The sequence below is a fragment of the Lagopus muta genome, chromosome 12 (genome assembly GCF_023343835.1).
Source record: "Lagopus muta isolate bLagMut1 chromosome 12, bLagMut1 primary, whole genome shotgun sequence".
Classification (NCBI taxonomy): Eukaryota; Metazoa; Chordata; class Aves; order Galliformes; family Phasianidae; genus Lagopus; species Lagopus muta.
Genome location: NC_064444.1, coordinates 17,487,670 through 17,503,939, shown reverse-complemented (window position 1 = coordinate 17,503,939; position 16,270 = coordinate 17,487,670). Strand labels below are relative to the sequence as shown.

The window sequence follows — 16,270 nt, the reverse complement described above, 5'->3', positions numbered from 1 at the left end:
TCTGCCACAGTCACAGCACCTCAGCTATGCTATCTGTGGGGGAGCTTTTACAAAACAAAAAGATTTGCTTTTCAATTCTGTTGGAACCTTTCATCTGACTGAGCTCCCATAAAGGTAGTACAGACCAATTTGAGCCCAGGCTAAATCCCCAATGCTCCACGCTGGGCTGCACATGCAGTTTGTAGCTCCTCCAGCTGCTGCAGGCCCAACAGAACTCACAGGGCAGCTGAAGCCCCTGCAGACTGGGTGCTGCAAGAGGCAGCACAGCACAGAGCAACCTAGGGAAGGGATGAAACGACTCAGCCTGGGGATCTGGCTTCCATGTAGCCCAGGCTTCCACAAACATGCTGTTGTTTTTCACCACTGCCCTCCGTGAGCACCCCTCTATGAACACACTGCCAGCATGGCCAATTAGACTCTGCTCTTTAATATATTTCCTCCAGCATTGCAATCCTCACCTTTGAATGCGATACAGCACTACTTTAGAAAGGTATTTACACACATCCCAGCATAACCCCCTACTTGTCATCACGAGGAGCAAGGCCTCGACTGGCACTAAGAACCAACCAAGGGAAGTCTCTCGCAGCCTTCATCTTGGAATGGCAGCAGTGACAGAGGGCAACGTAGATACTGCGATGCTTTCTGATTGGCTTCAGTCGCATCCCTGATGAGATAACAGCATGGAAATGAGAGACAGCATTCACCTATCTCCTCAGCCAGGGCTAGAAGCGCTTCATCTGGCGGCGTTCCTGGCGGCGCTGCTTCTTCTCGTTCGGCTCCTGACTGGGGGCTGAAGATTCAGCTGTAAACCAGGGTCCCAGGATGTTCACCCACAGGAGGTAGAGAGCACGGCCCGGAGCCTGTGAAACACGAGTGGAAGCAAAGTCAGTCGTTTTGGATGTGATTTTGGCAGGTTAGGGTGGGCTGGTCCTACAGAGGAAACCAAAGGAGCTGGAAAACATCTACAAGCTGGGTCAGGGACGTCACAAGATCCACTGAAATCAAAGGCAGTGGCAGAAACCCAAAATAAATGGCCTGATTTCAGAGAATTCAGGAGCCTGCATACATTTCTGGGAACGCAGCACTTAGACTTCGTACATGGAAATCACAGCATCAGCTCTGAATTACCCAGAAAGATCTGACTTCCTGGCTGGTTCTGCCTGTCCCTTCTTCAGAAGCAAAATCACACGTCTCTGAAGGAAAAAAACACGATCCATATGGTGTGCAGGGGAGCCAGAGCCGAGGCTGCCCCCTGCCAGAACTGGGTAGGAACTAACTTGTGGGTAAGGATGAAAACAAGATACCTTTCTGCCGTACCTACATGGGATAGACCCCAGGCAACTCTGGTGTAATGTTATTTTAATTGCCAGGAGATTTGGGTTTTTCATCCTTTTGTAAAAGCAGCTCTAGCTGGAGGTGCATGAGAAACGCTTCAGGAACAGAAAGCACCTGGTGTTAAGGGGGATGAAAGCCTGCAGTTTGTTCTACTCAGTGGCATGGGGTCCTGCAGTTCCCAGCCTCAGTCAGTGCTGGTGAATGACTGAGGAATCCAAGCAAGAAGAAACAGTCTGTCTCAGTCACAAAAAGGCAAAGAAAATAGCTCTTATGCACAAAGGCAGCTTTCATCTGCTCCATGGTTCCTGTTGCTGTCTCTCAGGACCAGAGGGAAAGGTCAAGGCCAACCTAGTTTTTTGCACAGTTTACCACAGGACTGACCCAGAAGGATCAGGACTTCTTTTTTTTTGTATTTTTACAACGTTTTATGAGATAATTTTTTCTTTATCAGGAAAAATTTTCAGCCTGAAACAGGACACCTTGAGGTGAAATGGATAAATTATATTCTCCGTTCTGAAGATGGGGAAAGACAGACAACTGGGAGCAACAAGAACAAGCGCAGGGCTTACCAAGAGCCAGAAGTACCAGACGTAGAGTGAGAAGCAGCTCAGAACCTGGACCATTGCTGTCAGCAGGATCACATCCTTGAGGTGCCTGAGGGAAGGAAAGCAGTACATGAACCTCCCCATTTCAGCCCCCACCAAAGCCACCAGCTCCTCGGCCAGCCTGAGAGCGAGGAGACAGGAGCAGTGTTTGGTTTTCCAACACAAGCCACAAAGGAGTGCCGGGATGGGGTTAGAAAAATGCCAACTCTTTCATTCCCACTGAACCATTATTGGAGCAGCAATCCCTACCAGGGTGGACAGAGCGCTGGATAGGAGGTGCAGTCCTCCAGGTACCAGGCTGCCTGGAGCCTGCCTCTGAAGACAGGAGAGAGGACGGTTCCTGCCCTGAAGGAGCTGTGCCACAAAGTGGAAGATTTAGGAGAAGTGAGCAGGCTGTGCACCATCAGAGACAAAAGGGAGATGGACAGGATCTTCCCTGTGCCACAGCTGGAAGAGCCTCAGCCCACCATCACAGAAGAGAAGCAGGCACTGCCCACCCCACAGTGGAGGTAAGCAGAAGTTGAGGTTGCTGGGGGGATTTGGGATAGGAGGGGGGTTGTTGGGGATGCTGATGTTCTCCAGGTCCAGGAGAACGATGAAAGCTGGTGGCTTCTGGCACCAAGAGGACGGCTCCTGCCCAATCTAAGGGCTTACACCCAAAATAAGTTCACCACGGTCAACACTGAAGAGGAGTCAATGTTCCTATAAGCAAAGAAGTGGCTACAGCTAACCCTAACCAAAGCAAGAGCACCAGGAAGAAGTGGTGAGCTATGGCAGTGAGTGACACCCTGCTGCAGAGGATAGGAGGCTGTATACCAACACACAGAGGGTAGGAAATTAAAAGGATGAGCTGGAGACGTGTGTGCAGTTGCAAGGCCGTAAGATGGCTCGCATGGCTGCAGTGTTGCAGTGGAAGGATGCAGGCTGTTTCAGAAGGACTGTGTGTGAAGAGGAGGGGGAGCTGCCCTTCATGGGAGCACAGCAGGAGCACACAGAGCTGTGCCTGGAGATAGATGAAGAGCTAACCAAGAGTTTATGGGGTAAGAATAAAGAGAAGACAGGTGCAGGTGATGTTGTAGTGGGTGTCTGCGACAGGCCATCTGACCAGCAAGAACAACAGCATTAAAGATAAGGCAGTCATGGGTCCTTGGGGCAAAGGTAAATGGAGTCATGGATTTCATTAGGATTGTTGCCAGTGGGTGCAGGGAGGTGATCCTTCCTCTCTGCTCAGCACTGGTGAGGCACATCTGGGTATAATGGGCCCAGTTCTGGGCTCCTGAGTGCAGGAAAAACATGGAGAGATTGGGGAGAGTCCAGTAAAGGACCACAAAGATGATGAAAGGACAAGAGCATCTCTCCTGTAAGTAAAGGCTGGGAGAGCTGGGACTGTTCAGCCTGGAGAAGGCTTAGGGGGTCCCATCAATGTCCATAAATACCTGAAGGAAGAGTGCACAGGGGACAGAGCCAGGATCTGTCCAGAACACAAGAGATTCCCTCTGAACATCTGGAAGCTATCAGAGTGACCAAGCAGAGTGACAGGCTGCCCAGGCAGGCTGCGGAGTGAGGCTCCTTGGAGATCTTCCAAGCCACCTGGACGTGGTGTTGGGCACAGCTCTGGGTGACCCTGCTGGAGCCTGGGTGGCACCAGGTCACCTCCAGAGGTCCCTCCGACAACCTCAACCACTCTGTGATCCTGCAATTCATCACCAGAAACAATTTTACACTGGGACGCCGTCACCCTACCAAGAACTCAAGAAACTGCTGAACCTGCCATTAACAGTGCCACGATGAGACACGGGTTCCAAAGTTTAGTGTGTCACCAGCACCAATCACACAGGGGAACTCATACACTGCACCCAGCTCTCCAAGATACCAGCAAGCCCCTACATCAGCCTTCCAAAAGCCCACGAGGTGAAGTCCAGCAGTGCCATCACACACATGCATGAATCAGTTATCGAAGCAGCCAGCGTGATTTGTTGCCTGATATATCCCAGGATTATCTCCCACAGCTAGGATACTTGAGGTGACATCAAACTTCCTTATTTTCATTACTCAACTGTCTCGTATCGTGTTTCCACACACACAAAAAAAAGTATCCACAATATTTTATACTTCTGGAGTTGTTCATGAGAGCCAAAAGAAACGGCGAGTGTAAAAACACTCTGCTGCCAGGCAGGAACAAGAAGTCATAGAGGATGAACAGGGTGTAACACAACTGGCTCACAAGTCGTACTAGAAATAATTGCCTCTTTTTCAGCCTGCCTTCCCCCTGTGACTGAGTCTCCTACATCACACATCTCAGTTATTGTGCTACACGTAGAAAATGTACTTCTTGAGAAGCAAAACCACAGCAGATGGAAGCTCGTGGCATGCAGAGAGAACGGGTTCTGAGCTGCACGAGTCAGTTTGCCTGATGTCTCCATTCGCCTGCTGGCTGCAGAAATGAAGCTTCTGTTAAAAACAAAGAAATAAGCAATAACAAATCAATTCAAATTGCCTGAAGAAGGCTGCAGGGTGACGGCACTGCAGCCTTCCAGTACCTAAAGGGAGCCTACAAACAGGAGGGGAGGCAACTCTTGACAAGGGCAGATAACAGCAGGACAAGGGGAAATGGTTTGAAGTTGAAGGAGGGAAGATTGAGGTTGGATGTCAGGGGGAAGTTCTGTATTATGAGAGCGGTGAGGTGCTGGAACAGCTGCCCAGAGAGGCTGTGATGCCCCGTCCACCCCTGGAGGTGTTCAAGGCCAGGTTGGATGGGGCCCTGGGCAGCCTGGTGAAGCATTAAGTGTGGAGGTTGGTGGCCCTGCATGCAAGCAGGGGGTTGGAGCTTCATGATCCTTGAGGTCCCTTCCAACCCAAACCATTCTACGGTTCTGTGAATTTGTGCTCCTTCCAGAAAGATGTGAAAACCAAGCAGCTCCCCTGGGCAGACAACACCTTGACTGTGAGATAAGAAGCTGCAGCAGCACGCCTGTGTTATTCCCTCTCTTTTTCTTAACATCACTAAGCAGGAATTACTGCTGGATGCTCCTCAAGCAAGGAAAAGCCAGCAGTGCCAGCGCCAGGAAGGTCGAACGGGCACCGTGCACAACTACAGGAGGGCGAAAAGGGCCAAAGCAAGGAGGTTTATAGCCTGGAAACGACCGGATTAGCATTGAGGCAGCCCGGCTCAGACAAGGAGAAGTGGGGCACGCTCCGGGCTGGGGCTGCGGGCCCCGCTCACCTGGGCTCGTGCGGGTGAGGACACTCACTCTGCCATCCCCTGCTCCATGTTCAGGTCGATCCCGCCGTCCGCGAGGCTGCCGTCATCCGCGAACGCCGGCCGTGCCATGGAGCTCATGGAGCGGTAGCTGGCGCCGTACACCGCCGAGCTGAACGCGAACGCCAGCTGCCACGAGAACGGGGACCGTGAGACGCCGAGCGGCCGGCCCGGGAAGCCGGGTTGGGATGCGGGCACTCACCCACGTCCACGCGGAGGCGGTCGAGTAGAACACGAGCAGGTTGATCACGGCGTACGCGGCCTGCGGGACACGAGGGCACCGTCAGCCCGGCCCCGCCAGCCCGGCCCCGCGCCCGCCCCCCGCCACTCACGGAAGCCCCGAGGATGATGCGGAGGTAAAAGCGCAGCGTCTCGCGGTTCTCCTCGAAGATCTGCTTCTTGCCCTTGGTGCCCGCCTTCCCTTTGGGCTGCGGGGCCGAGACAGGCGGTCAGCGGATCCCGCCGCTCTCCTCCCCCCCTTTCTCCCTTCCCTTTCCCCTCCCTGCCCCGCCGCTCACCGCCATGGCCGCTCCGCTCCGCGCTGCCCCTTCCGGCTCCGCCCGCGGGGCGGGGATGGCGGCCTTCACGTCGGGGATCGGGGCTATTGGTGCCTTCGTGGAGCGGGGAGGAGCTGCCCGTGATGTGGGGTCACAGCGCCGCGGGGCGTCCCGGAGCCGCGGGGTTGGGTGCTGAGGCTCAGCGGGGTTGGCATCGTCCTCGGGCGCCGCAGCTCTCAGGGCGGCCATCCGCGGTGCAACCGAGGCTGTTTCCAGCCTCCTTCCCAGCTCCTCCGCCGTGCAGCGGGCATCATAGAACCGTAGAGTCGGTCCGGTTGGACCTTGAAGATCCGTCGAGTCTAACTGCAACCGGACCGTATTACCCCAGCTCTAACATCCCCCCGCTAAACCACGTCCCTGAGCGCCACATCCAGACGGTTTTTAAGCACATCCGGGGATGGTGGCTCATCCACCTTCCTGGCAGCTCATTGCAGTGCTTAACAACCCTTTCTGTAAAGAAGCTTTTCCTGATATCCAGCCTAAACCTCTCCTGGTGCAACTTGAGGCCATTTCCCCTCATCCTGTCACCTGTCACCAGCGAGAAGAGACCAGCCCTGCTCTGCTGCAGTCACCTTTCAGGTATTTGAAGAGAGCAATAAGGTCTCCTCGTTGCCCTTCTCATGGGGCACGCTCTCCAAGCCCTCCCCTAGCCTTGCTGCCCTTCTTTGCACCTGCACCGGCACCTCCATGAATGAACTCTTCCTGCCAGCCATCCTTTGTAAAGCACACATTGCTCTTCCAGGATGCCATTGCCCACTCCCAGCTTGTTTCCATAGCGCAACAAGGAGTGTTTCCACCTCTGGGGCCCTGGGAGCTCCCCAGCACACTGCAAGAAGTGTTTTGTTGGAGAGGGTCCAGAGGAGAGCCACAAAGATGATCAGGGGGAGCAGATGGAGCACCTCCCCTAGAAGACAGACTGAGGGAGCTGGGCCTGTTCAGCCTGGAGAAGAGAAGGCTGTGGGGTGACCTCACTGCAGCCTTTCAATACCTAAAGGGAGCCTACAAACAGGAGGGGAGGCAACTCTTGACAAGGGCAGATAACAGCAGGACAATGGGAAATGGTTTGAAGTTGAGGAAGGGAAGATTGAGGTTGGATGTCAGGGGGAAGTTCTGTACTATGAGAGTGGTGAGGTGCTGGAACAGCTGCCCAGAGAGGCTGTGATGCCCCGTCCATCCCTGGAGGTGTTCAAGGCCAGGTTGGATGGGGCCCTGGGCAGCCTGGTTAAATGTGGAGGTTGGTGGCCCTGCATGCAAGCAGGGGGTTGGAGCTTCATGATCCTTGAGGTCCCTTCCAACCCAAATCATTCTGTGATTCTGTGATTCTTAACCTGGCACACACCAGCAGAAGGGCAGCGCGTGCCCAGCTCTGCTTTGCCCCCTTTCATGCTCTTTAGCCCCTCACCTCCCAAACCTTTGCAAAGGACACAGCGCTGAGTTCTCCACAAGTGTTTATTGCCCAAATCTGCAGGAGGTGGGGGGCACAGGCCCTGCCCACCCTGCAGCGTGCGTTTCCAGTGCTCAGACAGCTGCAGGCTCACAGGCTGCACCCTGGTTACTACAACACCCCCTGGAGAAGCCGTAGGCACGAGGAGGTGCAGGGCACCGCGGTTGGGGGACGTTTGGGCCTCAGAGGAGGTAGCTTGTCGTAATGCAGTAGTGCAGCAGCATGGCTGAGTGTGCAATATCCGCCGGGGCGGGGAAGGCACCGAGGTTAACATGAGCAGCTCTGTGCTGCGCTGGGGTTGGGCTCTGGGCATCGAGTCTGTGCCCGTCTCATATTGTGCAAGGGAAGAGGATTCGTACCCTGAACAACCTCTGGGAGCATCTTGCTACCCTGCCTGGGCCTGGGAGCACTCACAGCAGGGAGAGGGAGGAGAGCAGGAAAAAAATCAGTGCGTTAAGTGCTTGTCTGTCTGTCCCTCTGCAGTGCTGACCCCGCTGGAAAGTGCTGTCTGCTCAGCAAACCAAGCAGTGGGAGGACTTCAGCCTTTCCTAACTCCTTTTTCACCCAGAGGGGATTCTCCACCCTGAGCAGCTGTGCTGGGGAGGGTCAGGGTGTGTGGTTGTACCGTTGTAAAGCTGACCCCCCCAGCTGCTACAGCAGTGTCTGTACAATCCCTCCTCCTGCTGTCCTTGCCCTCTGCCCTCAATGTGACTGCAGCAAAGGGGGTATGGGGACAGCATCAGCATGAAGGGGTTCAGCTGTCGAGAAGTGTTTTGTCTCTCCTGCCTGTGGCTCAGGAGCAGAGCAGAGAGCTCCCTTCCCTCTAACAGAGCATGAGCCCAAAGCTCAGTGGCTCAGCCCTGCTGCAGGCCGTGAAGAGAAGGTTTGCCCCAGGATGCTGGTGAGTTCTGTCTGGGCAAATAGCAGAGGTGTGGAAAAGGGGACAGGATGACCTGCTCACAGCCACCAGCATGGGAAGGGGACAGGCAGCGCATACCCAAGCCCCATCCATACCCAAGCACCTGTGCTCGTCCCTTTGGGGACAGAGCCTGGAGGAAGGGTTTTGCTGTTGGCAGGCAACAGAATGTTTCCAGCTCCAAACATCTCAGAGCTGAATGGAGCAGCCTGCAGAGAGAAGGAGGGGGCACAGGGATTGGGCACAGGGGGGGGATGCAGGAACTCACTGTTCTGCATGGCTGAAGTCATAGCAGAAGTTGAGGTTGCTGGGGGGCTTTGGGATAGGAGGGGGGTTGTCGGGGATGCTGATGTTCTCCAGGTCCAGGAGCCGCAGTTTGAGTTCCATTGACAGCAGGATGTCGAGGTCCGTCTGCGTTCTCTCACTCGTCATCTCCTTGCCCAGAAGCACGTTCAGCCCATCTGTCCACAGGCAAAACTGGAGAAGCAAAGCAGCTCAGGAGAGCTCTGGGCAGCCAGAGAACCCCCCTGTGGCTCTCAACACCAGGGCAAAGCAGCTGTATCCAATGCACCTCCCTCCGTGCCACGCTCAGCCCATGCCTTCACCCAGCACAGGGCCCCCAGCTCTGCATCAGACCTTCCCAGCCAGACTGGGTCCTTGTTCATCCCCAAATCTTGCAGCCAACTAGAGAGCTGCAGTCCTCACATTCCTCCAGGCCCTCAGCCATGGCTGCACAAAGGCATTTTTGTCTTTTCAGTACTAGCCCAGCATGCTGGCTGCAGGCCAGGGAACCCCAGCTCCTCTGCGCTATGTAGGGGAGGGTGGGAGCAGTGTCACAAATCACCCTTTAGCGTCCAATTCCAGGTCTGGGAGAGCAGAGAGGGGTCCTCCCTTGCTCAGACCCCCTCGGGAAGGACGTGCCCTCCTGTAGCCCCTGGAGCTCACCTCATAGCGCGTGGGGGCAACGAAGTTCAGGCAGTATTCCTCCACATCGTACACTATGGAGAAGGCGAGCTCCAGGACGTCCTATGGGGAATCACAGAACCACTAAGGTTAGAAAGAACCTCTCAGATCCCCAAGTCCAACCCCAGCCCACCAGCACTGTGCCCACTGCCCACATCCCTCAGTGCCACATCCCCATGGCTCTGGGACACCTCCAGGGACGGTGACTCCCCCACTTCCCTGGGTAGCTGTGCCACTGCCTCACTGCTCTGTGGGAGCACAGATTGTTCCTAATACCCAAGCCAATACCTGTCTTGGTAGCTGGCCTCTCCAGCCCACTGGGATTTGCAGCCTGAAAGACCCAGCAGGTCTCCAGCCTCAAGCCACATCAAAAGCCTGTCCCATGCTCATCTAATCTCCTTCAGAGCCTCCAGCTTTGGAGCTCCAGGTTGTGGCCAGCACCCTGCGCTGGCTGTGCCCTGGGACACATCTGGGGATGCGCAGAGTGACAGAGCACAAGGAGGGAGGGGAGCATAAAGGTGGTGTGGAGGTGCTGACCTTGTTCTGCTTTCCAGAGCTCTTCTCCTTCGTGTGTGGACACTCCTTCCCAACAAGCAGCGCCTTCATGTCTGCCACAGGAACTGGGGAGCAGAAAAGCTGTGGGTTCCCGCTTACCCCCAGAACCACTGCCCACTATTTGGGCAGCAATGTGAGCAGCCGGGATTTCGGTCACAGCCTCACATGAGGAAAGGACCCCCAGTGCCAGATCTCCCCCAGCCCACTGCACCTCCAGGGCCAGGGCCATGCATGTGGCAGCCCGATGGCAGGGCAACTCCTGGTGGGCAGAGTGCTCCCTTCCCCCTCCCTTTCTTTCTCCCCATAACCTACTTTTCTCTGGCAGGCTCTCGATGGGGGGTGACTGCACCCCTTCCTCCACGTCCCCGTAGTGCAGCACTTTGTGATTGGGTGACAAGCGGCAGTACCAGAGCTTATCTGCAGCAGAAAGGCCCCAGCCGAGACCCCATTAGCACTTCTGCTAATGAGCTGCGGTTAATTGCGCCCACCCCAGCCCCCTCCAGGGGCAGCCACGGGGCTGGCACTCCTGCACTCACCCTGGCGCCGGCGGCTGCTGATCTTGCGGAACAGGGTGCCCTCGCAGAGGCGCAGCAGGCGCTGCTGGCGGATCAGCTCCAGGAGCTCCGGCTTCAGCCTCTCACGCAGCTCCCTGGGATGCCAGCCAGGGGATAAGGAGCACAGACCCTTCAGCGTTCACCTGCTAGCCTTCATGGGGTCACCCCCCAGCACAGCCCCCTGCCCACAGCCCACTCACAGCACAGGCACGGCCAGCGTCTCCTCCTGGTGCAGCCGCTCCGTCTGCCGCAGCTTCAGGATCTCGCTGTAGTTCAGCGCGTTCACTCTGGTCTTGAACAGCTCCAGGGAGGTGGGTTTGAGGGACAGGGTCCTGGTGATCTGCTCCCGCACCACCTGCAGCACCTGGGGGGGCCCAGACAGCATCCCCAGTCTGGTGATGCTCCAGGGACGTATGCGCAGCCCTACGGTCCTGTTATCACCTTATCAAAGTCCTCCTGGGTGGCTCGCATCTCCTTCCACGTCTTGTTCACCAGCTGGATGCAGATGCAGAAGAGCTCTTCAAAGAAATGATCCTGCCCGAAGAACATAGGGTAAAAGGCCTGAGCCGTCTCCGAGCCTGCGGTGAGAAGGACAGATGATGCCACACTCCCATTTTTCTGTACAACTGCAGTATCCAGGAGAACCTGGACATCGCACAGCCCTTCCCCAGTTGTCAGCCGTGGCACAGCCCCTCTGCCACACATCCCCACCGCTGGGATGGTGCAGGGCTGGGCACACACATACACGGCTCTCCGACATGCAGGATCTCACAGAGGATCAGGGTGAGCTGGATGCTGCTTCGAGCAAACGGGCACTCGTGTTTGTCTTCACGGCTGCTGTTCTCGAGGACAAACTGGAGGAGAGGAACATGGCCTTGTGTTACACACCAGGATCAGTGCTCTCCATGCTCTTCCTGACCTTCCTGCTCAGCTATCCCCCCAGAGAGCTGAGCCATTCCGAACAGCAGCTCTCCCCAGGTCCCAACCACAGCATCCTCAGCACTGGAGCTATCACAGGCAGAGCAGCTCAGAGCACAGCTAACACTCTGCACCCCCCAACTGCTTATGCCCAGAAACCCAGCGGTAACCAAAGCACTGAAACTCAGTAGAGTGCCACCAGCCACTTCTACCCACAGGAAGGGCTGCCCAGGGAGGTGGGGGTGTCCCTGGAGGTGTCCCACAACTGTGGGGATGTGGCACTGAGGGATGTGGTCAGTGGCATGGTGAGGGTGGGCTCAGCGGTCCCTGAGGTCTTTTTCAACCTTAATGGGGCATCCTGCCCTAGGTGAGGCCAATAAGGATGGGTCCAAAGAAAGAAAGGATGAGAAGCTGGAGATCCACCAGCACCTTTCTGCTGGGAGATTCCCCAAGCAGGAGCACGCACCCGGCTGTAGGCACTGGGGGTGTGCCTGGAGAAATACACCATGTTGTCGAGGGCGAGGAGCCCCGGCGGTGCACGGCGCAGGTCCTCTGCTGGGTTGCTGTTGTTCTGGCAAGACACAAAACAACACAGTCGAGCACTTCTCCAAGCAGCAGCGGGACAGCAGGTCTATGGGAGATGCTAAGGTCCCACTGAGGCCGGAACGTGGATGGTTGGGGCCGCACCATGAAGCCAAGCTTGCGGAACTCCTTGGCACACAGCGAGCGCCGGCGCTCGGTGCTGAAGGTGCCAGCAGGAGCGTCGCTCTCCGACTCGAAGGCAGATTGGCGCAGCGACTGGAGGAGCTCCCTCTGCTCCTGGAGGGAGGGCAGAGAAGAGAGAGAAGGACACCAGTGAGCCCTGTTGCACCGTGGTCTAAAACCAATGGTGAAAACCACCATGCTGGGAAAGGAACACATCCCAAAGGCAAACCTTCACCCGCCCGCACTTCTAAAGGAAGGACAGCAAGGAGAGAGCCCTCAGATCTGTGAGAGAACTCCCAGACCCATGAGAGAGCTCTCAGACCTGTGAGTAGGGGTCCATGGAGGTCCTCATGCGGCGCTCGTGCAGGTTGAGGCTGACGGACTGCAGCACGTAGAGGTAATGGGCCATCTCATCCCCCAGTGGCTCAGAGCTGTGGATGATGTTCTACAGGAGACTCCGAGTGAGAAAGGACCCATGGGTGCTCCAGACCCAGGGACCAATAGCCAAAGCCCCACAGCCCAAAGGGAAGAGGACAGCACCCCAGGGCTGGGCTCTGCAGGTGGCACACACAAGGAGGGAAGGACAGGAAGAAGCACAGAGCCTTGTAAGAACCCTGCTCCCCACCTTGTGGATGAACTGTCTGATGTTCTTCTCTCTCAGGTACTCCATCATATCCTAGAGGGGAAAAGCTGTGAGACATCCCCTGCTCTTTCCAGAAAAGCCAAGCGTTCCCTTACAGTCCCCATCCCCACTGTCCCTAACTCTGGGCTCTCGGCAGAGGGCCCCAGCGATGGATGCACCGCTGTGTTGGGATCTCCAGTGCCCACCACCCCGCAGCCCCCCAGTGCTGCCCAGCGCCCCATACCCGCCGTTCAGCATCGGTGGCAGCCAGCAGCAGTGCAATCAGCAGGGCCATGGCCTTCAGCTGCAGCTGGGCGTTCGTCCTGGGGAAGGAGGAAGGAATGTAGTGTCACCAGCTGTGAGGACAGCCCTAAGGCACAGTCCTCTTCCCCCTTCACTGTCAGACCCCGATGCAAACTCTGTTCTGCACACCCTAACCCAAACCTCCCCCAGCAATGGGGCAACTGATGCTGAGCGCTCGCCAGTTGCTCAAGGAGGGGCAATGCAACGTGGTGCCAAGGATCGCCAACGAGACCTCCCCCAAAAACCCCCTCCAGGGCCACGTTCCCACTGGCTCCCCACTTACACCTGCAGGTGGGTGAGAAGACGATCCACTGTCACTTCTTTTTTGACGAGCTCAAAGAGGACACGGCTGCTGGGTACCATGTTCTCCAGGATTGACATGGAGAGCTGCTGCACAGAGGCATCCATGGCGTTCATGTTGACGTAGCTCACGATCTGCAATAACAGAAACCATCAGTACAAGGCAGGTCGAGCCCAGGTGACAACAGGGCAGCCCATGGCCCAGGAATTGTGTACTTTTTTGATGAAGGCTGCACTAAGAGTCTCCCAGGAGACGAAATCGTGCTCCATCAGCTCCATGAAGGCCTTCAGGGTGTGAGCAAGGATCTCCCCTGTACTGGAGAAATGGGAGAGCAAACTGAGCAAGCCATTCTTGCTCCGGACACTCTGCAGTGAGCACAGTAAGGCAGGATCCATCAGTGTGCACCCATCTGTTGTGCCCGCTGCGGGGTACAACAGAAACAACCACAAAAGCAAATGGAGAAGAATGAAAAGAATGACAGAGAATGCTGCTGGGTAGGAAACCAGACTCTGGCTTAGTCATCCTAGGAAGCCACGGTAGGGAAGTGCAAGTTTCTGGAAAGCTGCGTTATCACAGTACAAAGTTACCACATGCACAAGCTCTGGGGAAACCAAAACCACCTCAGATCCCACCCACTGCTTCCAAGAAACACGCACTTCGCCGCGTGATTTTTGGGTTCAGCATCCAGAGATTCCCCATTGCAGATTGAGAGGAAAGCATTGGGGCGGCACTGGTGTGGCACTCAGGGGTTCCTCAAGCTGCCCGTAGATCTCTGACAGCCAAAAACGTCAGACAGAGGGATTATCAAGGCCAAAAGAGGCTACCAGTGAAGCCCGCTTAGAGCTCATACAGCGTTAGCAAGGGAGAAGGCAAGATCTGCAAGGAAATTCCCCTTCTGATACTCACTCATTCCCTTCTTCCACAATATAAAAAATTTGTTTCAAGCCATTCCTGTTGATAAACTCCTGAGCAAAGGTAACATCCTGGGAGAGGCTTGCAAGCTTCTTCAGTGAGTCAGTCTTCACATCCACGTTGTTGCTCTGGATCCCGCTGTACAACCTCTCTGCTTCTTGGTCCTACCAGGAAGGAAAGAATGAAGCCACAGGGGCTCATCGAAAGGCAGCAACAGACCTGGAGGCAGAGGCGGGAGGAGCTGAAGTGTAGGAAGGAGGCGAGGAGGGGTCTGAAAGAGAGGAATGAGAGCAGAAACCAGCAGAGCTGAGGAAGGAAGTCAGACCAGCACTGCACTGAGTGCACTTGATGTGTCCAAAGTGTTTCCCAAAGACTATCAGTTAGTTTCACTTCATGCTCCCCCAAGATCTACTGAAGGTTGAGGCAGGTCGCTATGTTATTTCTGCTTCGTCTGAGGCACTGAGAGGAGCTGCCATGAGCCAGATGTCACTGAGCAAGGCAGAGCTGGGGCTTTGGAAGGCCACATCGCCCCATGGCAGGGAGCAGCAAGCTGACCCCAGCGCCCGCCTTTGGAGAAGGAGACAGGGGATGTACCGGAGAAGTGGTCAGTCGCAAGATGCTCCCATTCTTTATCTCCCCGCGGTTCTATGAAGAGAAAAGGAAGGGGTGAGAGGCACACAGAGCCACCAGGGCCGGGGTCTGGGTGGGTGACTGCTCACCAACTCGGTGATGTACGTCTGGCGCCCGTCGGTGTACTGCAGGGCATAGCGCTCCGCGTTGGGCAGGCTCCACCTGCAGTGACACGCAGCACGTCATGGAGGAGGGCTGCTCCTGGCCACCACAGCCCAGCGTCCCAGCCGTGCCCCATGGCTGTGGCCTGTGACGACCCAGCGGAATGCCACACGCTGGCCGTTGTAACCTGATGGGCCCCCATAGATTGATCCCTCCCAGTGGGCCACCACAAGCTGGTGACCATCCGTGACAATTTGATGGCTTATATAGACTTATCATCATCTGCCATAACCTGATGGGCCACCACAGGCTGGTCAACACTTGTCACAATCCAAGGAGCCATGACAGGCTGGTCGCTGCTCACTGTGACCCAGTGGGACACCAAAGGATGGCCACTGCTCATCATGACCCAATGGGACACCAAAGGATGGCCACTGCTCATTGTGAGCCAATGGGACACCAAAGGATGGCCACTGCTCATCGTGAGCCAATGGGACACCAAAGCATGGCCACTGCTCATTGTGAGCAAATGGGACACCAAAGGATGGCCACTGCTTATCATGACCCAATGGGACACCAAAGGATGGCCACTGCTCATTGTGAGCCAATGGGACACCAAAGCATGGCCACTGCTCATTGTGAGCAAATGGGACACCAAAGGATGGCCACTGCTTATCATGACCCAATGGGACACCAAAGGATGGCCACTGCTCATCGTGACCCAGTGGGACACCAAAGGATGGCCACTGCTTATCGTGACCCAATGGGCCACCAAAGGATGGCCACTGCTCATTGTGAGTCAATGGGACACCAAAGGATGGCCACTGCTCATCATGACCCAATGGGACACCAAAGGATGGCCACTGCTCATTGTGAGCCAATGGGACACCAAAGGATGGCCACCATCTGTCACAACCCAATGTGTCAGCACCCACCATGGCTCGATGGGCCACCACAAGCTGGTCACCACCTGCCACGACCCGCTATGCAACCACAGACCGGTCGCTACATCGTCGCAGCCCGCTCCCGATGCCCAGGTACTCACGCATCGCAGACGTCCTTGAGCACAGCGGCCAGCGGTTTGCTCTGCGGGCGAGGGAAGGGGAGAGCCGTGAGCGGAGGGCGGCAGCGGGGCGGGGGGCTGCGGGGGGAGCCGGGCGGTACCTGCTGCAGCTCGATCAGCTGCGGGATGGCGCCGACCATCTGGATGGCGATCTTCACCACGTCCTTGGGAGGCGGCATGGCTCCCCGCCGCGCCGCGCCGCAGTTCCGGGTCTCCGCCGCCACCTCCCCGCCCCTGGGAGGGCCGGGCCGGGCCGAGAGGCCGCCGGGGAGGGAGTCCCGAGCGGGGCCGGAGCGGGGCGGGCACGGCCGTCCTCCTCACCTGAGCTGACGCAGGTGGGGCGGCTCCATCCCGTCCCGTCCCAGCCCGCCCCGTCCATCCCGTCCCATCCATTCTTATTCCATCCTCCCGCCCTCCCCCCCCCCAGTCCCATCCGCTCCACCCTGTCCCATCCATCCCATCTATTCCCATTCCATCCTTCCTGCCCTTTCCCATCCCATCCCTCTCTATCTCACCTCATCCTATC

At 56.5% G+C, this 16,270-nt stretch overlaps 2 protein-coding genes across 2 annotated transcripts; both read right to left on the bottom strand.

The window, feature by feature from the left end:
- Positions 1–615: 615 nt before the first annotated feature.
- TMEM208 (transmembrane protein 208) lies at positions 616–5,960 on the bottom strand. Its single transcript, XM_048958301.1, has 6 exons — positions 5,718–5,960; positions 5,532–5,627; positions 5,402–5,461; positions 5,192–5,328; positions 1,905–1,989; positions 616–860 (listed from the first exon to the last, which is right to left on the bottom strand). The coding sequence occupies exons 1-6, from the start codon at positions 5,943–5,945 to the stop codon at positions 723–725; spliced, it is 744 nt and encodes a 247-aa protein (XP_048814258.1). The 5' UTR covers positions 5,946–5,960; the 3' UTR covers positions 616–722.
- Positions 5,961–7,187: 1,227 nt separating this feature from the next.
- ELMO3 (engulfment and cell motility 3) lies at positions 7,188–15,995 on the bottom strand. Its single transcript, XM_048958240.1, has 20 exons — positions 15,846–15,995; positions 15,727–15,767; positions 14,669–14,741; positions 14,544–14,594; positions 13,944–14,113; positions 13,253–13,352; positions 13,020–13,171; positions 12,678–12,756; positions 12,437–12,487; positions 12,134–12,256; positions 11,794–11,925; positions 11,573–11,677; positions 10,934–11,042; positions 10,630–10,766; positions 10,389–10,552; positions 10,171–10,283; positions 9,947–10,051; positions 9,617–9,699; positions 9,062–9,142; positions 7,188–8,593 (listed from the first exon to the last, which is right to left on the bottom strand). Exons 1-20 carry the CDS (start codon positions 15,921–15,923, stop codon positions 8,381–8,383), a joined length of 2,160 nt encoding a protein of 719 aa, XP_048814197.1. The 5' UTR covers positions 15,924–15,995; the 3' UTR covers positions 7,188–8,380.
- Positions 15,996–16,270: the final 275 nt, after the last annotated feature.

Excerpts from the sequence above, each read along its gene's own strand:
- TMEM208 (XM_048958301.1), bottom strand. The coding sequence starts at position 5,945 with ATGGCCGCCCTGAGAGCTGCGGCGCCCGAGGACGATGCCAACCCCGCT. Across the intron at positions 5,329-5,401 it reads CCGCCTCCGCGTGGACGTGG|CTGGCGTTCGCGTTCAGCTC; the intron begins GTGAGTGCCCGC and ends TTCTCGTGGCAG. Across the intron at positions 1,990-5,191 it reads ATGGAGCAGGGGATGGCAGA|GCACCTCAAGGATGTGATCC; the intron begins GTGAGTGTCCTC and ends TCCTTCCCTCAG.
- ELMO3 (XM_048958240.1), bottom strand. The coding sequence starts at position 15,923 with ATGCCGCCTCCCAAGGACGTGGTGAAGATCGCCATCCAGATGGTCGGC. Across the intron at positions 13,353-13,943 it reads ATTGTGGAAGAAGGGAATGA|TACAGGGGAGATCCTTGCTC; the intron begins GTGAGTATCAGA and ends CCATTTCTCCAG. Across the intron at positions 12,488-12,677 it reads CCACCGATGCTGAACGGCGG|GATATGATGGAGTACCTGAG; the intron begins GTATGGGGCGCT and ends TTTCCCCTCTAG.